Source organism: Capsella rubella, unplaced genomic scaffold (assembly GCF_000375325.1).
Source record: "Capsella rubella cultivar Monte Gargano unplaced genomic scaffold, Caprub1_0 scaffold_7, whole genome shotgun sequence".
NCBI lineage: Eukaryota > Viridiplantae > Streptophyta > Magnoliopsida > Brassicales > Brassicaceae > Capsella > Capsella rubella.
This window is the reverse complement of record NW_006238917.1, coordinates 7,802,346-7,822,647: the sequence shown is the minus strand read 5'-3', so window position 1 is coordinate 7,822,647 and position 20,302 is coordinate 7,802,346. Positions and strand designations below refer to the sequence as shown.

General features: G+C 36.0%; 6 protein-coding genes and 1 pseudogene across 10 annotated transcripts; 4 read left to right on the top strand and 3 right to left on the bottom strand.

Annotated features, from left to right (window-relative positions):
* Window positions 1-600: 600 nt before the first annotated feature.
* On the bottom strand, window positions 601-3,261 carry LOC17877710 (annotated as a pseudogene).
* A 1,103-nt stretch (window positions 3,262-4,364) lies between these two features.
* LOC17878120 (protein TWIN SISTER of FT) lies at window positions 4,365-6,080 on the bottom strand. The gene is made up of 4 exons (XM_006285867.1): window positions 5,880-6,080; window positions 5,427-5,488; window positions 4,880-4,920; window positions 4,365-4,588 (listed from the first exon to the last, which is right to left on the bottom strand). The coding sequence occupies exons 1-4, from the start codon at window positions 6,078-6,080 to the stop codon at window positions 4,365-4,367; spliced, it is 528 nt and encodes a 175-aa protein (XP_006285929.1).
* A 1,273-nt stretch (window positions 6,081-7,353) lies between these two features.
* Window positions 7,354-9,641, top strand: LOC17879438 (protein LSD1). Of its 5 annotated transcripts, none has more exons than XM_006284533.2 (8): window positions 7,354-7,522; window positions 7,639-7,720; window positions 7,920-8,039; window positions 8,170-8,289; window positions 8,732-8,871; window positions 8,971-9,036; window positions 9,130-9,201; window positions 9,306-9,639. In XM_006284533.2, exons 3-8 carry the CDS (start codon window positions 7,922-7,924, stop codon window positions 9,345-9,347), a joined length of 558 nt encoding a protein of 185 aa, XP_006284595.1. In that variant the 5' UTR covers window positions 7,354-7,522; window positions 7,639-7,720; window positions 7,920-7,921; the 3' UTR covers window positions 9,348-9,639. The 5 variants fall into 5 exon arrangements, with proteins under 5 accessions (XP_006284595.1, XP_006284594.1, XP_023635156.1 ...); XM_006284532.2 differs by having other exon boundaries at window positions 7,917-8,039; XM_023779387.1 differs by lacking the exons at window positions 7,354-7,522; window positions 7,639-7,720 and having other exon boundaries at window positions 7,892-8,039; window positions 8,179-8,289; window positions 9,306-9,641.
* A 133-nt stretch (window positions 9,642-9,774) lies between these two features.
* On the top strand, window positions 9,775-10,979 carry LOC17878510 (CASP-like protein 1B2). The gene is made up of 3 exons (XM_006285132.2): window positions 9,775-10,186; window positions 10,280-10,403; window positions 10,540-10,979. The coding sequence occupies exons 1-3, from the start codon at window positions 9,975-9,977 to the stop codon at window positions 10,804-10,806; spliced, it is 603 nt and encodes a 200-aa protein (XP_006285194.1). The 5' UTR covers window positions 9,775-9,974; the 3' UTR covers window positions 10,807-10,979.
* A 542-nt stretch (window positions 10,980-11,521) lies between these two features.
* On the top strand, window positions 11,522-16,389 carry LOC17877425 (probable lysine-specific demethylase JMJ14). The gene is made up of 12 exons (XM_006285957.2): window positions 11,522-11,589; window positions 11,721-11,874; window positions 12,033-12,107; window positions 12,320-12,397; window positions 12,497-12,994; window positions 13,115-13,339; window positions 13,564-13,725; window positions 13,885-14,253; window positions 14,450-15,194; window positions 15,282-15,385; window positions 15,484-15,681; window positions 15,872-16,389. The coding sequence occupies exons 2-12, from the start codon at window positions 11,833-11,835 to the stop codon at window positions 16,160-16,162; spliced, it is 2,787 nt and encodes a 928-aa protein (XP_006286019.2). The 5' UTR covers window positions 11,522-11,589; window positions 11,721-11,832; the 3' UTR covers window positions 16,163-16,389.
* Window positions 16,390-16,446: 57 nt separating this feature from the next.
* On the bottom strand, window positions 16,447-19,292 carry LOC17878886 (gamma-soluble NSF attachment protein). The gene is made up of 9 exons (XM_006284169.2): window positions 19,124-19,292; window positions 18,426-18,493; window positions 18,174-18,258; window positions 17,916-18,074; window positions 17,655-17,792; window positions 17,434-17,512; window positions 17,201-17,280; window positions 16,921-17,050; window positions 16,447-16,784 (listed from the first exon to the last, which is right to left on the bottom strand). The coding sequence occupies exons 1-9, from the start codon at window positions 19,165-19,167 to the stop codon at window positions 16,692-16,694; spliced, it is 876 nt and encodes a 291-aa protein (XP_006284231.1). The 5' UTR covers window positions 19,168-19,292; the 3' UTR covers window positions 16,447-16,691.
* Window positions 19,293-19,626: 334 nt separating this feature from the next.
* LOC17880444 lies at window positions 19,627-20,302 on the top strand. The gene is made up of 2 exons (XM_023779435.1): window positions 19,627-19,905; window positions 20,122-20,302. Exons 1-2 carry the CDS (start codon window positions 19,796-19,798, stop codon window positions 20,300-20,302), a joined length of 291 nt encoding a protein of 96 aa, XP_023635203.1. The 5' UTR covers window positions 19,627-19,795.

Here is a 20,302-nt window from a genome sequence, read left to right as displayed (position 1 = left end):
AAAACATGGAAGTTGAAATGTTATATATATATATATCATTTAGAAGAGGAAAGAGAGAGCTTATGGAATGCGACCACCACATCTGCCTCACTCTCCTCTGTAATGACGCTAACAGTCATGGTTTTAAGTATTCATCATACGAATATGAATATAGATGAACTGATTTGGCATATATATATATATGTTTGGAATACTAACCAGCACTGGGAGTGATTCTTGTTCAAAAGCAAGAACAAGAAGAAACAGCAAGAAAATAAACCCCAAATGTGAAAAAAACTGCTTTACCCAGTTTTCTTATTTAAAGTGTTGTGAATATATTGAGAGAGCTGGGCACTAATTAAAGATAGGTTCAGTCTAATGAGGTTTTCTTAATGGAAGATTCTCATTACAAGGGGTCATGATAAGTAATGGGGTGGACATGGGGAATCTCATGTGTCATCATCCTCCAACTTGGTCTTCTTCCAATGGTGACCTCTTATCTTCTTTAAATCTGTAAATTATTATATATCTCTTCTTAGTTTGATCTTCGTGGCTTTTGATGTAGACTCATGAGGATAGAGAACTAAAAAAGCTAAGACAGAGCAAAAAGAGACCTTAACATCTTGCAAAGTTGACGATGATATATATATATATCTATAAGTGTTTGATTTAAACGTATGACATCTAGTTTGTGACATTAGTAGATTTACACAAGAATACGAAGAAACTGCTTTCTTTTGATGCAAGATGTAGAAAGTTTCATGTCTCAGATTCGTCGTAATGAAGCCAATCTCCTCTCTAGTTCCTCCACTTCAGTAGAATCCGACCTGTAAGACAAGTTAAAGATGTATGAAATGAATGTACTATCCAAATAATAGATCATAAATGATGAAAACTCAATTGTATCTTCATAATTCATACTCGTTCTTGTTGTTGGCAGTGGTAGGAGCAGGAGCAGCAGTTTTCGTTCCAATCCTGCCCTTTGGAGCTGAAGATAACTGTTTTAGACAAAAAGTGCGAAACAGATTTGATCAGTGCGACAAAAAAAAAAAACACTTCCCTTCAAGGTTTTAAATGTTTAGAACTTCAACCTGAGATGCAACACCAACTCCAATCTCATCAAGAACCTACAAGGATGGCAATACAGGTGAAATGAAGAAGCTTGGAGAAAACTCTCATGTGTTTTAAGTATTATTCTAGTGATTCTGTTGCAGTAACCAACCTGGTTAGTGAGATCTTCTGTTTCCTCTTCAGCTTCATCTTTGTCAAGTGTTTCATCAATTGCCTCTGACATCATCTCTATCTGCAAAACCCAAAACAAAAATTACTCGGCCAATTTTTGCGATAAAACCGGCCATAAAAGCATGCTCTTAGAAAGATGAACTGTGATGCTGTTTACCGTCATGTCCAGTTGTGCAGACTGCTTCTGGAATTCCTTGATAACTTTAGCTTGTTTCGTTGGTGCCATTTGCTTAAAGTATGAGAAACAACAGAGTAAAACATGTTACCTGAGAAGTGAAAAAACCCCATCAAAGTAGCAAAATGAAACAAAAATGGGAATATTACCTTGTTCATTGCAACCATAGCTGTGGTTGCACCTTTCATACCAGATGAAATAGAGGTGCTTGCATACAAAGCCTATATTTAATAATTATCAACCCATCAAGGAAACATCCAATAAGTTAATTATTGTATTAAAGCATGTCGCAGTGAATGGGTGGAGAGATTTAAGCAACCTAACCTGTGTATGAGTGGTTACACCCCGGATTTGAGCACGCTTCCCTGCAACTTGGTGATCTGTTGCCTCAATCGAATGAGTTGTCGAGCTAAGATCTTGGTGGCTGCCTGTGACAATGTTTTAACCAAAACAAGCTTATTAATGTCGAAAAGAAGAGTTTTGACTCTTGAGGAGTTTATATAGCCAGAAAGAATCAACAAGCTAGTAAACACTACAAAAGAAACTGAGGAATTGTGATTTCATCACCTGCACGCTGATTCCCGCCCCATAAAAGTTTGCCAAAGAAGTCAAAGTTTCTCACTAAACGATAAAGAAACTATTTTATTTCACAAGAAAGGCTTTACCTCGTTTCCAGTTTTAGCTGTTTTCTTGATTTCTGCCACAAGCCTTTTCTCCTAATTGTCATGTCCAGTAAAACCGTCAGAACAAACTAATCTAAAAGCAACACGCCTTAGCAGATAAACTCAAAGTAGAAGAAAAGTTGGTAGATGCCATCTACCTCCAACTGAAGAGATGTAATATCACGTTCGATACCTGCAATTACACATTTGGGAGAAAAACCATATAACAATACAAATAAATATAGCTTACTGCTTGCATTTACCCAGTTAGATGAGTATATATTTTAAGAAAGAGTGTACAAATTTATAAAGCAGTTCAATGAAACAAACCACAGGACAAACAGACCAGTAAGAAGTGATTATTGCCTCTTTTCTAAATCCCATCTAACAGATCCACTAAGATTCCAGAGAACAAGCGAAAACATCGAAAACAGCTATGAAATACTGAAGCAGCTCTAAACAGCTTTTCCCAACCTCAATGAAATGATGGTAGGATGCATACAGCTCTAGACTTCCATTTGATACACCTTTTTTTTACCTTTAAGATACAATGTGCTTATAGAAGTAGCTTTTCAACAGACAATAAACACATACCTCGAGTAGCCACAGCCATTTCTTTCTTGCTGGTGCGGAGAGCATCTGCATAAGAAATGAAGCAAGTAAGCAGAAACAACACCTCAATGTAATAACTTGAGAGAAAAACCCACATAAAAATGATGAAACTGAACAATAGAATCGGAGAAGATTATTCACACTACACTGTCAGATTTAGATACAGGGGAATTTAAAGGTGACGACTTTGCAGAATCAATTGTAGAACTCTATGATGGAAATAAAAACTCAGCAGATTCCTCACTCGACAACAGTCAGGTTTGAAGCACAAACAGATTTAAAGGTCACATTTTTGCAGAATTCTTCTAGAACCCTAGTTCCAATTACTCAAGTCTATGGCTAGCAAATCAAAATTACCATCAAGATAGGAAAATCCAAAAAGTCAAACCTTTTTACCTTTGGGAGTGGTCTTCTTCTTGAAAATGTTCATGGCTAATTTTGTCTTCTCTGAAGTTGAGTAAAGGACGAAATCCCTAAACTTTGAGCCTATGGTGACTAAACCCTTAATTACATTCTAGAAGGAAATGATCAAATGAAGTTCATCTATTGAGAGAGAAAGCGAAGAGTGGAGAAAAGGTGCCACCTTTAGTCATCAACGCCACGGCACTGTAGTACTTATAGCATCTCCAACAATGGTTGCTTAACATAAGATGTTTATTATTGAAATTATACAAATATTATTATTTCATTTGATGGGTTGCTTATTTAGTGAAAAATTGTTTCAAAAGTCTTTTAAATCTATTGTTTAAGCAATTTTGAATGTATTTTTTTAGCTATTTAAGCAACTCACACCATTTTTTATTAATACATTTTCTCTCTCTAAAATAAACAACTCTTGTTAAGCATTTCTCAATGGAGATGGTCTTAGCCGTTTATACACTAATCTTAATCTAATGTATGTATGTTTCTTAAAAATTCGGAAAATGATCTATTTCCACAAATAATATAATATAGATAGAGTTCAAACTAAATATTTACATTACTTTTTGTTTTTTTTCCTTAAAAAAAAGTTAGAAACCTATATCTCTTGGAATTAATTTTTAGAAACTTATAATATCCCTCTGAAATCATAGTTCAACCTTATTATAATGCACATACTTCGAATTTGAACTAATATTTTTTAATTACTTTTTCTATCTCATCTTACTTCTTGATTTGTTTTTAAGAAAAATTTCTCCATTCATTGAGATGAATGATTTTTATGTGTATTTTTGACTTTGCCATATTGTAAAAATTATAATAAAATTATATCCACACATATATATATTGGAGCTCTTAATTATTTTATTTTAAAAAATTTGCTTATGTTTGTTTGGATTAGATTAGTTCATAAACATAAACTATATTTTTGCTGTTAGCTACCAGGTTTCTCGAAAACTCAAAATATATGAGACAAAATGACCTTTTTAGATGAATCATATTCATAGAATACTTCAATTTTTTTTTTTTGTTTGAGAACATAAATTTTACACACACATATCTTACAACTAAAAAGGGGCTTTTTCTCGTACACACATTTCTTTCTTCCCTCTCAATTATTACTTTCTAAAAAAAAGATAGTAGAAACTACTTTAAGTAGATGTCAGCATATATATATATGCACCACTTTATTTTTGGTCGCATCTCTAAATTCTTATTACGTAGCTTCAGATGCTTAAATACCCGAATGGATTAGTTAAAATTAAGCAAGGCATCTACGTTCTTCTTCCTCCACAGCCGTTCTCCCTTTGGCAGTTGAAGTAAGTGGCAGCCACAGGGAGACCAAGATTGTATATCTCAGCAAACTCACGAGTGGTGAACTGTTGACGCCACCCTGGTGCATAGACTGTTTGTCTTCCGAGTTGCCGGAACAATATCAACACCATACGGTGGATTCCCGATGGGGGACGTGGACACTCGTAACACACAAGCTCATTACCTGAATATTATACAATCAGAAACACGTACATATATATTAGATTAAAATTTTATTGGTTGCAATGCACTGACATGCATAGAGCAGCCTAGACCGCTCTAGGTTTGAGACCGATGAACCGACGCAAGTCACGGAACATATATACACACAGTATATATCTTTCTGAAAATTATGTTTTCCAAATACTTACATATTTTGTTTATGTGTGATCTATGTGAACACTGCATGTACAAGTTATATATAACTTTATCACATGCATGTTCCTAAAGTATTTATTGAGTTAACTAGACTTACCAAAGGCTGTTCCAGTTGTGGCAGGTATATCAGTCACCAACCTGCAAGGAGAGTACCATTTTAAGTTGGTTATATATATGATGCATAAAAGTTTGTGAAAGTTAAATGTAAAGCATAAGACTAACTAAGAGTAGACGTTTTGTTGCGTGGTAGCTATGACATAACATGACACTTTAAAACAGAAACTTAACGCTCACCACATGTGTTTTGTATTTGTTGTATAGAATATTTCTGTAGCTTTTTTTTTTCTATTGACATCATAGGTCAGACGTGTAAAGTGACAAGTAGCTGCTCTCTTAAAGTTATTCTATATGTCCCCTTCTATTATTAGTAAAAGATGTAAAATATAATGTTTTATGTGTGGTACTTAACAAAAATGTATAGGATCTCTAAAATTTTGACATGTTAATAGTATTTATTGTGAGTAGTATAGGTAGATGATAAATTATAGTATTATTCTATCTGAAGTTGTTTCTTATATATTTGCTATCTCTATTGTTAAGTTATAAGACATGAAGAGAGATAGATTATACAGCAATAAACAAACCAATGGAGATATTCTCGGAGGTGAGGGTTGCTTGGACTCGGCACATCTGGATCCACCATAACCTTCATTAAACACGTCAAACAACCGTATAAGAGAAGACGATCGAAAATACAAAATCAAAGCAATTAAGTAATCACGAGCTTGCTTTCTTTTTTCTTGAACTCGATAACATAGAGACATAACTAGGTAAACACTATAATATAATGGAAAATAAAGACGATCGAAAAATCATATCAAGATTCAAAAGTCGTTACTCGTTAAAATAATCACTTAAGATTTGGACATCACTTAGCTTGGGTATGAAATGAACTACCAAAACTATCTACACTTAAGTTGGGGTTTGGTTAAAATATTTAATGGTTTCCATGCATAGAGAAAAAAGAAAATAAAGTGGCTAAAAACAAAAGAGTGAGCAAAGGAGGAACGAAGAAACATAGGAAAGAGATCAAGAACCAAAGTGTAGAATTTTCTGAGGTCTTCTCCTCCAACCTCCACCATAGGTTTGTTCAAAACTTGAGAAGACCTAAGATCCAAGCCATTAGTAACATCTCTTTGGCCATAAGTGACCCTAAGAGAGACCAATCTGGTGAAAGGATCAAGAACATCTCCAACAACGCTTCCCACCACAAGAGGATCTCTACGACTCATAGCCATCTTTTTATATATCTATCTTGAATCTCAAGTACTCTCAACAAATGATTAACTGCTTCTTGCCGTATCAACACCTTGCTTCCTATTAATTTATATAGAGGTTTGTGAATGGCAAGGGTTAACTTTGTATGCTCCAATGACATCATTACGACGGTCTTTTCGTGTGTGTAGTCAGAATCTAAAACTGGTTCGACGTACGTACATCACTTATTTCTCCAATTCATAATTTCTTCTTTCCTTTTTCTGTTGATGATGTATTCCTATTCCAAACCCACCAATCGAAACATAAATCATATTATTCCACTTATTCGATTTTAGCTTGCCCAAGCTAGGCTCACTAGTTACTAGTAATGATCAATTATTCAACTTTTATAAAAATTCATTAATAATATTATGGAAATATTATTAAGTTTGAATTAGATATTACAGAGACAAGTAGCCTACTTGGTTAAAATAACTTTTAGAGTAGATACTTTAAGAGTAGATACAGAGACAAGTAGCCTACTTGGTTAAAATAACTTTTAGAGTAGATACTTAGGGGGTTATTGGGAGGATGATTTTAAAAGAGTTTATGCATTTCTAAAGTTTAGAGATTTTAATATTCTCAAAATACATAATTACAAAATACATACACCAATAACAAATGATTTTAAATAGAATTACAAAATACATACACCAATAACAAGAGATTTTATTAGGAATCTAAGAATCCATAAACCAATAACAATGGAATCTTGAACTCTAAAAATCTTTAAAAATCATTCTACCAAAATGTTTTCCTATCCGCACTATTATCTGCACCATTAATTTTTCCGAGCTAGGCTAATTACAAGTAGAAATAAACTAATTATTAATTATTTAAATCTTGTAAACGTTCATATAATATTATATATTAAGTTTTATATAGATGTGGACTAACTCGTTATTAACCAAATAAATTATTTTATTTTTAGAACAGACAATAATCTATTATGTATTATATTTATTTTATTTTTTATTCTAAAATTGTTGTACACTTATACTTAGTCCACAACAAATGTTTTGAAACCTTAAACTGAAGAAATGAATGATACGATAAAAGAATACTATATTTAATAATTAATTAATTAATTACTTTGATTGATCGGCGACTCGGCGTAAGCTTTTGGCGTAAAAGTGCACATTTTAATAAGCAGAAGCAAATCGCGGCGTTTGAATCGTGGTTTAGAACGACTGACTTATAAACGCGCTTTTGACTGGCAAAAAAAGGCTTACGTGTCCTAACGCGTCTAGTAAAAAAAAAAAAAAAAACGAAAACAGAGAGAGAGATAAATCAGGGTGAGAGATTTTGGGGGAGAAGATAATATCTCGAAATCTATCGTCGATTTCGCCAATTCGGGTTGGCGTTTCGCATATCATCATCGCTTGAGATTTTCTGGGTTTGATTCCTTTCCCATTTTCAATCGGTAAGATCGACCACCAAAGTTTGTTCCTTTTTTCTTCAATTTTTGTAATCTTAATATTGATTTTAGTTTTTTTTGTTTGATTGGAATCTCAATTCTTAGTTTTGATTTGGCTGCAGAAGTTTTTTGCTTTGGATTGGATTTGGGTTTCGGTATTCAAAGTCAGCTCCTTTCTTGTGTTTATCCGTTGGGAGAAATCAGGTGAGTTTTTTTTTTTTAATGCTCTTAGATCTTTAATTGCTTCGTTGCAATCAATGAGGCATTCATTCATAAGTATTGATTGAGTTTTGAGTATTGAGAAATGTTTAGGGGTCTTTTTTTTTAATTAAAAAAAACTGTGTGGGTCTTGTTTTGAAGCTAAATCTGTGTTTTGATTTCATGGGTGGAATGGAAATAGCAGATATGCAGGACCAGCTCGTTTGTCATGGTTGTAGAAATTTACTGATGTATCCTAGAGGAGCATCGAATGTGCGTTGTGCTTTATGTAACACTATCAACATGGTTCCTCCTCCTCCACATGGTATCGAATTCTTCTCTTTGTAATTTGTGCGGATTTTTGTAGATGATTGAGTCTTTCTATTATAATTGAGGAGGAGGTTAAAAGACCTGTGCTTTGCAACTGGATTATAACTTGTTGGGTCTGAACACAGCTCATGCAGGGATGGACATGGCTCACATTGTATGTGGTGGTTGCCGGACTATGCTTATGTATACTCGTGGGGCAAGTAGCGTAAGATGCTCTTGCTGTCAGACTACGAACCTTGTGCCAGGTATATAACATTAAAGCTCCCTGAATTGCTTAAAAGGTCTTTTAGTTCTTAAGAATCTTCTTTCAAGCCTTTGTTTGATCTGCATTGTCTTGTAGAGATGCTCACATAACATATGTTTTACTTTTTCCAAAAATTTAAAATAGTTGGGGTTTGTAGAGCAGCTGAATATACTGAAAACAACTGTATGAAATTGTCCATGTGGCACTAATTGTTAGAGGTGGAAAGGTCCACTTAATTGTAACATTACTTTCTTTTGATCTACTGTTGGATTCTTACCTTTAAAATAGCCCTAATAGGATGTCTGCTTTTCTTTCATCCATAGCAGCCTAAGAACAGGCATTACTGATTTCCTTTTGTTCATCAGAATTTTCTTGCTAATTGGATTTTCTATTTAATTTCGCTTGTGTGCTGAAACTGTGCTTGACTTTTTTGAAATTGACAGGACTCTCCAATCAGGTTCCGCATGCACCCTCCAATCAGGTTGCACAAATCAATTGTGGGCATTGTAGGACGACCCTCATGTATCCTTATGGTGCATCGTCTGTTAAATGCGCTGTTTGTCAATTCGTGACTAACGTTAATGTGAGTAATCCTATCTATTAAGTCACTTCTGCATGGTGGAGTTAAGTACAACAATCTTTCTGCTTGAAATTAAATTTCTGATTCATTTTTCATCCTTAGATGAGTAATGGAAGGGTACCTATTCCAACTAACCGGCCCAACGGAACAATGCCCTCTACATCAACTGTGAGTTATCAGATTATGAATTTGCAATAGTTCTGTATATTCTTATTGAACGAAAACTTACTCTGTTCATCAATTTTTTTCATTTTCCAACAGTCAACACCACCCTCTCAGACCCAAACTGTTGTTGTAGAAAACCCCATGTCCGTTGATGAAAGTGGAAAGTTGGTGAGTATTTCTATCACCTGTGTTCACACGACTTCACATATAGCTTTCTGCCTTGTTGTTATTTACACATTACAAAAAGATTTGACATTTGACTGCAATTGTAGGTGAGCAATGTTGTTGTTGGAGTGACGACCGATAAAAAGTAACAAAGGATGAGTGAGATCTGAAAGATCATATCCAAAATCTTCTGCTATTCCTGCGTCTGGTTTGTGCATATTACATACGCGGAAAAACTGTATGTTTATATTTCTCCCGACTCCTTTTTAACCCAAGAGAAAGGCTTATTCAGAATCTTTTGTTACTGCATTTTTGGGGTTTATTCATAGTTGAAGACACAAAATGGTTTTTGCTCCATGGAACTTGACCTTCTCTTCTGTTCGTAGACTTGTAAAAACTCCATTGGCCCTTGAGGCATTATTAATGTATGTATTAATATAATCTGACACACTCACCAAACATTAAGGTTGGGGTTTGAATTCTGTTTCTTCTGCGAATAAGATTTGGTACATGGAACAATAAGTGGTAGTGAAAACTGATCTTAGCTTTGGTAGATAGGACTTGTCTTAGAGCAAGTCTTGAAATCTGGAAATCAATTTTGCAGTAATCTTGTCTCAACAACCTAAACCTAATTAGTACCCTCCACGAACATAAAAATTAGACGATCAGACAAAACCTCACAACAAGGCCCAACACAAGCTCTTTCTATATAATTTACTCTTTCACACTGACAACAGAGATTCATCACTTTCTCTTAATCACTCACTGCATCAACGATGGCTGGAGGGAAGATTGTTGTGGCTGGTGGGACCACAAAGAGCTGGAAAGTACTCCTGGGGCTGAGAATATTTGCATTCATGGCTACTTTAGCTGCAGCCATTGTAATGTCACTGAACAAAGAGACAAAGACCTTGGTTGTGGCCACCATTGGTACTCTTCCTATTAAAGCCACTATAACCGCTAAGTTTCAGCACACACCGGCTTTCGTGTAAGCCAATAAAAACCCAAATAAGAACTCAAATTGAAAGCAAAATGTTTTGAAGTTATTAGCACTGATTCTTGGTGAAAAATGGTATTACAGGTTCTTTGTTATAGCTAATGTAATGGTGAGCTTCCACAACTTGTTGATGATTGCTCTTCAGATTTTCATCCCGAAACTGGAGCAAAAAGGTCTCCATCTCCTCTCCATCGCCATTCTCGACATGGTAAAAATAACCATATACATACATACTTATTTCCAAATTATGTATTTGAAATGAAATTAGCTCTGTTCTGTTTTAAATACTTCAGTATATACGTACGTGTTGACTTGGTTATATCGTTAAAAACGTTTTGGAAAAGCTAAACGCAACTCTAGTATCTGCGGCTGCAAACGCGGCAGTGTTCGTAGCGGAGGTGGGGAAGAACGGAAACAAACACGCCAAGTGGAACAAAGTCTGCGACAGGTTTGCCACTTACTGTGATCACGGCGCTGGAGCAATCATAGCTGCCTTCGCCGGAGTGATTCTTATGCTGCTAGTCTCCGCCGTCTCCATTTCCCGTCTCTTATTCAATTCTAACAAATTCTCCTCCACGGCCCCCTCTGCCACCGCCACCGACGTCCCCTAAACCATCGCAGACCAAATTCAGCGATATGTACACGCGCGTGTGTGTGTTTGTGTTATAGATGTTGCTGTTGTGTCTTTACTTTATGTTTTGTCTCTCAAGTCACACATTATCTAATGCGCACTCCTCTGTTCTATCACTTTCATATTTATATGAGTTTTCATCTCTCTAATCTTTTTATTTATGAATTTTACATTTTTTAACAAAGTAATGCATATTGAACAATGAGAAAGACATATAACTCTTGGTATATTGAAAAAAATAAAAACATATAGTTAACCAAATCTTTTAAATATTTCGTTACAAAGTTTTCTCTAAGTTAATATGTTACTATTTAAAAACAAAAATCGGAATCTTAGATAAATTTTATTATAATTTTAAATTGATAATACAAAATCATAAAAATTATATATTTCTTTGACAAAAAAACAGAAAGAAATATATATTTTAAACTATTACGTAAACAATATACATTGAAGATAATAAAACGATAAAATGTGATACACAAATACAATAATGTTTCCACCAGTAAATGTTTGTTCTTCGTAATTAATTTCGTTTTGTACTCTTTTTTTTTTGTGACATCTGCCTATCATCATTTTTGTAAAAGGAATTGAAAAAAGAAAAAAAACCCAATTGAGATATTTAACCTAAGATTTTTTTTTTTGTTTGGTCAAAATATTTTTTAATAATGTTTGTCAAAGATAACTTAACGAAAGGATTTTCATGAAATGTTGCAAATCTCCAAATCTCGTGAGAGTGAATGAATGAATGCCCCTTCGTGAAGTTATATCTATTCTTTGGCTCGTAGAGTATATTTTTATTTTATTTATAAGTAGTTCTCAACTGAGTTATTATTACAGGTTCTTCTTCTACTTCAGACCATCTCTTTTATGCTTTCTGGGTTTTTTTTTTAGGGTTTTGAAACGGGCACACTGCATTTCAAGTAAGAGTTACAGATCTTCTTAGGTCACTCACTCACGCGGGTTTACAAGTATCGGGTTTCGTGAAACCTAATCTCTCTCTGAAATGGATCAGCTTGCATCTCTAGCAGAGTCTGTGGCTATGGAGGTTCTCTTCTTCTTATCCCTTTGATTTTGCTTGTGTTTTGGTTTTTCCCTTCATCTCTTCACTTTGTAAACCTCTAGTTTGCATGATTCAATTCCCTCACTTTGTAGCACTGTTGCAGTTTCTGAATGTGGAATTGTGTTTATTTCTTTTTGTTACAGGAAGATTCAGAGAATCAATCGGTTAAAAGGGAGAGTAGCCCTGAACCTGACTCAAGTCCTCCTCCTAGTCCCAAAGTAAGCAAATATGACTTGTGTACCTGTTTCTAGTTAATTGGGGTTTCTAGTTCATAAATTCTAGCAAATATGTGATTTTTGAAGGAAGAGAACCAAGTTTTTGATCAAACTAGACTTCATTGCATTCAGAATCATGTACTTGTTTTGTTACCTATCTGATTTGTCCAAGAAAATCTAATTTCTGAATGATATTGGTTTGTTGCGTATTTGAGATAACTGCTAGGTGGAATCCATTTGGAGGTTGCAGGCCTATGGTTGATGACGCTCCCATATTTTATCCCACTAATGAGGTATTTTCTAACTATTAGCTGCAGTTTTGGTTCTGTCTTTGTAGTTTAAGTGTTACCTGTTTGAAACGTTGTTAATCCTTTTTGATGCTTCATGCTTAGGATTTTGATGATCCACTTAGTTACATAGAAAAGTTGCGCTCTAAAGCTGAATCATATGGCATATGTCGCATTGTGCCGCCTGTTGCATGGAGGCCTCCCTGCCCACTGAAGGATAAGAAAATATGGGAGAAATCTAAATTTCCCACCCGAATTCAGCTGATTGACTTGCTTCAGAATAGAGAACCGATTAAAAAATCTACCAAAAGCAAGAAGAGGAAACGGAGAAGAGTCAAAACTGGATACACAAGAAGAAGAAGAGATTCAGGCTGTGATACTTCTTCCTCTAGTGAGAACGAAGGCAAATTTGGTTTTCAGACTGGGCCAGATTTTACCCTGGAAGAATTTCAGAAGTATGATGAATACTTTAAGGACTGTTATTTTGAGACACATGATCAGTCTAGTTCCAGAGCGTCTGAAATTAAAAAATTTAAACCTAAGGTTAAAGACATCGAAGGTGAGTATTGGCGAATAGTGGAGCAAGCAACTGATGAAGTAGAGGTATGTACTGGCAGCTGTATGATAACATGTGTACTATTTATTTCTGTCTTTCTTGGTTTCACCATTTTCTTTTGCATAAATTCTTCTAACTCGTTACTGTTGTTTCTGGGCCTATGACAGGTGTACTATGGAGCTGACTTGGAAACAAAGAAATTTGGAAGTGGTTTCCCTAAGCATTCACCGGGGCATCCTAAAAGTGAAGCAGACCAATACTCTAAATCTGGTTGGAACCTAAATAATCTATCCCGTCTTCCCGGATCTGTTCTAGCGTTTGAGAGCTGTGATATCTCAGGAGTCATTGTACCATGGCTTTACGTTGGAATGTGCTTTTCAACTTTTTGTTGGGTAAGACTCTTGGTAATTTATTGAGTAGTATATAAAATCTTTGGATATTTCCTGGAAATTTTTGTTATTTGGAAAAACAAAGCTAATGAAAGAGTTGTATAAAGACCTGTTTTATTGGTAAATCAAAATCATATTACGTACAGGAGGTAACGCATTTGGGACTAAAATTATGGGAGCTATGTACTAACCATCTGCAATTTGCCCACTTACTTTGTTTGAAACAGCATGTTGAAGATCATCACCTCTATTCCTTGAACTACTTACACACGGGTGATCCAAAAGTTTGGTATGGAATCCCCGGAAACCATTACGCTTCCTTTGAAAACGCAATGAAAAAACATCTTCCAGATTTGTTTGAAGAACAGCCTGACTTACTACATCAACTGGTGAGAATTTTCCCCCAATTCTTTTTTAATTCAAGCTTTGCTGATTAATTAAACTCTTCACAAGTGTAATTTTTGGGATGATATGGCAGAGCTGGCTTTTGGTTAAGATAATACGTATCTCATTCTGCACCTCTTGTTTCGTTGTTTTTTGTTTATCAGGTCACTCAGTTATCTCCAAGAATCTTAAAAGAGGAGGGAGTACCTGTCTACCGAGCTGTCCAGCGCAGTGGAGAATTCATCCTAACCTTCCCTAAGGCCTATCATTCTGGGTTTAATTGTGGTTTTAACTGTGCGGAAGCAGTAAATGTTGCACCAGTTGATTGGCTGATTCATGGACAAAATGCAGTGGAAGGCTATAGCAAGCAGCGGCGAAAGAGTTCATTGTCACATGACAAGCTGCTTCTTGGAGCAGCTCAAGAAGCTGTTTATTCCCTCTGGGAGCTTTCACTTTCAAAGAAGAAAACTCCTGTGATTGCGAGATGGAAAAGGGTTTGTAGTGAGGATGGATTGCTTACGAAGGCAGTCAAGGTGATTCTGATTATCTGTTCTTTTTTGTGTGCTTACATATGCATGTATGTACAAATATATACTCAAAAATGCAGACATATGTTGCATTTCATAGATTGACAATTATCTTCTGAAGTAATTGTGTACTAGTACACCTGATTGTACACCTGATTGAATCAAATATCATCAGTGGGACTAACATAGCTGGAGTTTGCAGAAGCGGGTGCAGATGGAAGAAGAAAGACTAAACCACATTCAAGATGGTTTTAGCGTGCTAAAGATGGAGGGTGATTTTGACATTAAGAGAGAACGGGAGTGCTTCTTGTGCTTCTATGACTTGCATATGTCTGCTTCAAGCTGCAAGTGTTCGCCCAACCGATTTGCATGTCTTACCCACGCCAAGGATCTGTGTTCATGTGAAAGTAAGGAGAGATTTGTCCTAATTCGCCACACCTTGGATGAGTTACGGTCATTGGTCAGAGCTCTAGAAGGGGATCCAGATGCCATAGACGAATGGGCAAGTAAATGTCGTGACCAGTATCCTTCACATCATCCGAGAGTAAGAGAATATTCTTACCTCAAGGCTGCCTCATGTTCAAAGAACCGTGGTTCATCAAAAGTACAACAGCGAGAACAAAACAACCTTCAGTTAGTGTCCGAGCATTTACAAAGTGATCTAACCACAAACAAGGAAGTTCAGTTGAAACAAGATGGTGATCGAGATGTAAACCTTTGTGAGGGAGGTAATTGTGACGATGAGAAGATTTCGGTGGAATCTCAAAACCCACATTCAGTTACAGATGTAGGGTGTAGTGAGCTGGCGAAGAAAGTAGATGATTGTTCAGAAGGGAAAGATCATGACGCTGCAACCAATAGGCTAAGTCACTCTGTTGAGCTCTTGAACTCTGGATCTCTCGTTGTTAAAAAGCTGTGGTGCAATAAACAAGCCATATACCCAAAAGGTGAGATTGAATTGAGGATTTTGTATGAGCTTTGTACTTTAGCATCGTTTATGCCTTCTAAGTCTCTTGCTTTTGATAATGTTACAGGGTTCAAGAGCCGTATTAAGTTCTTAAGCGTGCTTGACCCAACAAAACTTACCAACTACATCTCAGAGGTTCTGGATGCAGGGCTTCTTGGTCCACTGTTCAGGGTACACTAATTATGTAGTGGCTTCGAGAATAGAACCGAAATTTGTTTATTATTCATAACAAAGGTGTTAAGTTACTGATCCCTCAGTATTGTTTCCAGGTCTCAGTAGAAGATTACCCCACTGAGAATTTCTCGAATGTATCTGCTGAGAAGTGCTGGCAAATGGTGACACAAAGACTCAAACTCGAAATTATCAAAAGATGTGATCAACCAGTGAGCTCTTTGACCTCTTTACAATCTTTGGACTATATAAATGGGCATGCAATGTTTGGGTTTAACTCCGAACACATAATTAAGGTAACATTTAATTTATCATACATAGCCATTAAACTATGTTGTTCTGAATCTTTCCTTTTCATGTGGTTAGATGAGAAGCTCATCTTCTGTTTTAGTCCTCTTGAGCATCTTGCTTGTTTTTATGTAATATGCATATTTTCTTTCATTTTCTCTGCAAACGTTCTGGACTGAAAGTTGACATTGTGGATAGGTGGTTGAGGCTCTTGATCCAAAGCATCAATTGGAGGAGTACTGGAACCAAAAGGCAGTGAAACTGTTTGGTGCTGAACCAGCGAAGGAAGAAGAAAAAGATGATACAGAGAAAGGAGCAGCTTCAGATCCCTCTTTGGACCGGGACACAAGGCTTTTGCGTGGACTGTTGAAGAAGGCAACACCTGAAGAATTAGTTATGATGCATGGGCTTCTGTGCGGTGAGACACGCAACACGGAGCTCAAGGAAGAGCTCTCTACTTTGGTAGATAAGATGGAGAAAAGTCCTTAATGACGAGCATGCAAATAGCACACTAACATCCTTTGAAGTTGATTGTGTTTGTATGTTCAGGCTTCAGTTAATCTAGAGAGGCAATATAAAAGTAGACAAAAGTGTCACTTCGTTGACATGTCTTTCCTTTTTACTTAAAAAAGGGTTTAGGATTAATGATTGTATTGTATTGTATTATTGGATCTGCAATGTACCATCGTTCTCTATTACGTTTGCTTATTTTTCTACCAGCTTCAATTGAAGAAAATGAAAAGGCTTTTACGACTCTTTCAAACAAAAGCAGATTAAAACTTGAACTGTATATTATTTTTTTAACAAACCTGTACGAGCTGTGTTAAGAAATTAAAATAACAGACTTCAGAGTGTTGCTTGTTTCTCAGTGAAAGGAAACATGCACAAATTCGAATTCAAAGCCTAATCATTCACACAGTACTAAGGACTAAAACGATAATATGTCTTTTTTTTAATTGTTTGCTTGAAAAGAAATAAAGCGTAGAAGAAATCTGAATCTGTACAAAGAGGAGAAACTTTAAGTGAGATCATCCTCGTCCAGATCGTCATTAGTGTTCATCTGAATTGCAGTAACATCTCCAGTGGGTAGCTTTCTAGCCAACTTGATGATCTGCAGACAAAATACTTCTCCGTATTAGATTGCAGTAGTTTACTGAAACTTTCGGTAATCATCTGGTGTCACAATAACTAACACTAATTCAGAAACACAATGAGACAGGATTAGTATTATCATTTAAGTGAATTACCGAATGATCCAAATTTGAGACAGTGCTTGAGCTCGCCACCTTCTTGATTTCTTCAATGTCACCTTCATTATAGGCTGTGAGAAGTCTACTAGCACTTCGGCTCTGATCACTCTTCATAAAAGCATCAATCCTACCCAAAAGAAGAAAATATTCAGACACCAATTTGTATCACATTTCCTAAATCGTTTATGTTTTCTTGTTTGTAGTAACATATGCGGTCAAGATATCGTTTGTCATTGTCCTACTGTGTGGCTGCAAAAAGAGAGATGAGTATACTCACTGAGAACAGTCATTGTAGCATTTCTCTGCCTGCTTCAGGTCATGAGCATACAGATACACGATGATTGCACTAAGATAGGCCTGAAATAAATGGTATTAAGGAGTAAGCAGTTAACTCGCAACACCAACATTCAGAGATACAAGAGAATTGGTCTGAGCTAGGCAGAAAGCATCAAGGTTAGACATAGATGAAACCAAATGGTATTATAAGTTGAGGAGCGCATATAATCATACCTTACACTGGCTATTTGTGGCATCACACTTATCAGCAGCTACACCCAATCTTAAGAAAAATGTTGCAGCATCTGTGAACCTACAAATTAATACGTGTGCCAATCAATTACTATATCAGATAGAGGGATTAATATTTTCCATGATACCACTATTAACTGATAATAGATTCATATACAATGAAACTTTAACCTCGTATGATTGCTAAGAAAACAAGAACTTACTTCTCGAGCTTTATGTAGACATTAGCACAAGCACGGTATAGATCAAAGGCCATTTGGTCCCTTCCATCCTCTTCAAGAATTTCACAAGCATCAGTGTATAGTTGGATGGCGTCATCTGGTTTGACATCTTCCAAAGCACTGAAACATAAATTAGTGAAGATAAAACAAACAAGAACGGAGCAAGCTTAAGAAGCCACACTCACTTATAGAGGAGGACATCAGAGCCAATTTCTTGATTTAAAAATGTCAACATAGAATTACCGGGCAGCCTTCCCAAGCGCATCTGATGCGGGTTGTGCCCTTCCACACTCAATATACAGCTCAGACGCCTTTCTATAAAAATCAGCAACTTCATTCCAAATACTTAGCTTCTGTGCTAGGGCAGCAGCAGACTCCATATGCTTTGCAGCATCCCAGGGACTATTTGATATCAAGGATAACAGTAACTAGAATGGTTTGTGGATATATTAACAAAAATAAAGAGCAGCAGATTATACTCTTAACAAAAACTTTGGATACGAAGCTTGCATCTCTTGTCCTTTTGAAGCTTTCTCGAGAGCCACTTTAGCTTTCTCATATTTGTTTGATGCCCTAAACCCATTTGCTGTTGTTTATGGATGAAAAGGAGTTAGCAGAAAATATCAAAATCAGGTTTCATTCCAGCACTGCAGGAATCTGTCATGCTTATAATAATAATCTCCAAGCTTTTAGAACAAAAAGAAATCTAAAACTTAGATTCTACCATAAAGGAAACTACACAATGCTACCCACCTGCTTGTTCATACAACTCAGTAGCACCTCTCCAATCAGCACTCCATCTAGTAAGCGTGAGTTTTGTCCTGTGAAAACCAATGAAGAGAACCAAAGATGCTTAAAAGCATAGTTAATAACAGAAAGTGATCACTAAAATGTAGGAATGTGAGGGCAAAACAACACCAATTCAAAAGCACCCAATCCAAAATGATTTCTCGATTATTGTCAAAATGGGAACAATATTACATTGCATACTAATTACCAACTCATAAAACCAATACAATTGCATTTCAAATTCCAGGATATACCAAAAAGAGAACTAATTCAGAGTTCAGAGGAATTTGCAGAGTAGCTCGAAACTCTCAAAGACCTAATTTTGACTTAAAAACCAGGACGAACTCATTGATTCTAATAAAAACAAGTGTTCGTGAACTTAAAGCAAATTCAAATTACACTACTACTATCCAAAAAATACACGAGATCCTGGATTCTTCTCTTTCCCCAATAGAAAAAACCTTGATCGAGACGCAAAAATGGATCACGAGAAGTTTCTCGATCACAGTTACAAAAGAAAGCCCTCATATCTTAAGAGCACAATCATTTCGATCAACCCAAAAACGCCCTAAAATCCAATTTGAATCTTACTTCCACCGATCATTAACCTCGTACAGAGAGACAATCGCAAAAATGGGAAGAGTAGAGGAAGAAAAGCATACATTTTGTCGGCCTTGGACATCATTTTGTCAGGATCCGAAGACATGACTGAGCTCAAATATCAGTAAAGGTCCCGGCGATTTAGCGAAATCGGAGAACGATCTGCGAATTCAGAATCGCTTCACTCTCTTGATCCAAGGATTTTGCAAAAGATCTCTTTTTTTAGTTAAAACTTGTATTACCGAAACTGTTGGACTTTATTTTCCAGATGTATAATTAAATTAAAACTAATTTCTTTTTTTTTCAATTTACTTCAAAAAAATATTCTTTAGTCAATCAAACAAAAAACATACTTATGTAATGACTTCAAATTACACCATTTTCAGATTTATGTTCTTTGTTAGATTCCAAACTCTATGTTCAAAAATGACAACTTTATGTTAACAAAAATATAATGTTTTATACTAAAATGAACTTATATCTCACCTTCTCTGGTTCAACTTCATAAGTCAAGCTCATGACAATAAGCATGATTCTCAAAACTGAGATTTAGGTACGAAGTAGCAATCCAACGTTAATTTCCATCACATTCCTTCCGACTCTACTACAACTTCAACTCTATAAATTACAACACCATTGAATCCAAACATCATCAAACAAAAACAACTTCAACACAAAAAAGAAGAACATTCTCTTGCTTAAAAGTTCAAAAACAGAATACTAATTCAGCTACAATGACAAACTCAAGAGTTTATCTCTGCCTAATCTTTCTCATGTTCGTTACTACTCCACCTGTGCTCTGCTCTCGCAGCCCGAGACTCGCAGCACCATCAGCTACAATAGGGAAGAACCTTGGGAAAAAACATGTTCATTCCCCGGCCATGCTTGTTTCTGATTCCCCCAAGGTTGATTCATCCCCCTCCTCCATGACCAAGATTAATGAGCCTGCAACAAACTCTGAGAAAGCCGGTTTTTCTGGATCCCCCAAGGTTGATTCATCATCCTCTATGACCAAGATTGATGAGCCTGCAACAAACTCTGCAATAGCCGGTTTTTTCAGGAATAGATTCCCATTCCAAGGCTGGCCTTTTCACAAGTATGCTCCTTTCCCAATGGTTAAGCCTACAAATCCTTCTGTTCCTACAACACCCTCTTCTTCTGGAGCTGCTGCTGAGGAAGAGGAATCTGAGAAGGTGCCTTCTTCTCCAAACAAAGGAAACAGAGATGGAGGCAACGCTTAA

Excerpts from the sequence above, each read along its gene's own strand:
- LOC17878510 (XM_006285132.2), top strand. The coding sequence starts at position 9,975 with ATGGCTGGAGGGAAGATTGTTGTGGCTGGTGGGACCACAAAGAGCTGG. Across the intron at positions 10,187-10,279 it reads CAGCACACACCGGCTTTCGT|GTTCTTTGTTATAGCTAATG; the intron begins GTAAGCCAATAA and ends ATGGTATTACAG. Across the intron at positions 10,404-10,539 it reads CCATCGCCATTCTCGACATG|CTAAACGCAACTCTAGTATC; the intron begins GTAAAAATAACC and ends GTTTTGGAAAAG.
- LOC17877425 (XM_006285957.2), top strand. The coding sequence starts at position 11,833 with ATGGATCAGCTTGCATCTCTAGCAGAGTCTGTGGCTATGGAG. Across the intron at positions 14,254-14,449 it reads TGCTTACGAAGGCAGTCAAG|AAGCGGGTGCAGATGGAAGA; the intron begins GTGATTCTGATT and ends TGGAGTTTGCAG. Across the intron at positions 15,195-15,281 it reads ACAAGCCATATACCCAAAAG|GGTTCAAGAGCCGTATTAAG; the intron begins GTGAGATTGAAT and ends ATAATGTTACAG.
- LOC17878120 (XM_006285867.1), bottom strand. The coding sequence starts at position 6,080 with ATGGCTATGAGTCGTAGAGATCCTCTTGTGGTGGGAAGCGTTGTTGGA. Across the intron at positions 5,489-5,879 it reads TCAGAAAATTCTACACTTTG|GTTATGGTGGATCCAGATGT; the intron begins GTTCTTGATCTC and ends TGTTTAATGAAG. Across the intron at positions 4,921-5,426 it reads CTCCGAGAATATCTCCATTG|GTTGGTGACTGATATACCTG; the intron begins GTTTGTTTATTG and ends CTCTCCTTGCAG.
- LOC17880444 (XM_023779435.1), top strand. The coding sequence starts at position 19,796 with ATGACAAACTCAAGAGTTTATCTCTGCCTAATCTTTCTCATGTTCGTT. Across the intron at positions 19,906-20,121 it reads GCACCATCAGCTACAATAGG|GAATAGATTCCCATTCCAAG; the intron begins GAAGAACCTTGG and ends CGGTTTTTTCAG.
- LOC17878886 (XM_006284169.2), bottom strand. The coding sequence starts at position 19,167 with ATGTCTTCGGATCCTGACAAAATGATGTCCAAGGCCGACAAAAT. Across the intron at positions 17,793-17,915 it reads GCGCTTGGGAAGGCTGCCCG|TGCTTTGGAAGATGTCAAAC; the intron begins GTAATTCTATGT and ends TTTATGTTTCAG. Across the intron at positions 17,051-17,200 it reads TGCTACAATGACTGTTCTCA|GATTGATGCTTTTATGAAGA; the intron begins GTGAGTATACTC and ends TCTTTTGGGTAG.
- LOC17879438 (XM_023779386.1), top strand. The coding sequence starts at position 7,898 with ATGGGTGGAATGGAAATAGCAGATATGCAGGACCAGCTCGTTTGTCAT. Across the intron at positions 8,872-8,970 it reads AATTCGTGACTAACGTTAAT|ATGAGTAATGGAAGGGTACC; the intron begins GTGAGTAATCCT and ends TTTCATCCTTAG. Across the intron at positions 9,037-9,129 it reads CAATGCCCTCTACATCAACT|TCAACACCACCCTCTCAGAC; the intron begins GTGAGTTATCAG and ends ATTTTCCAACAG.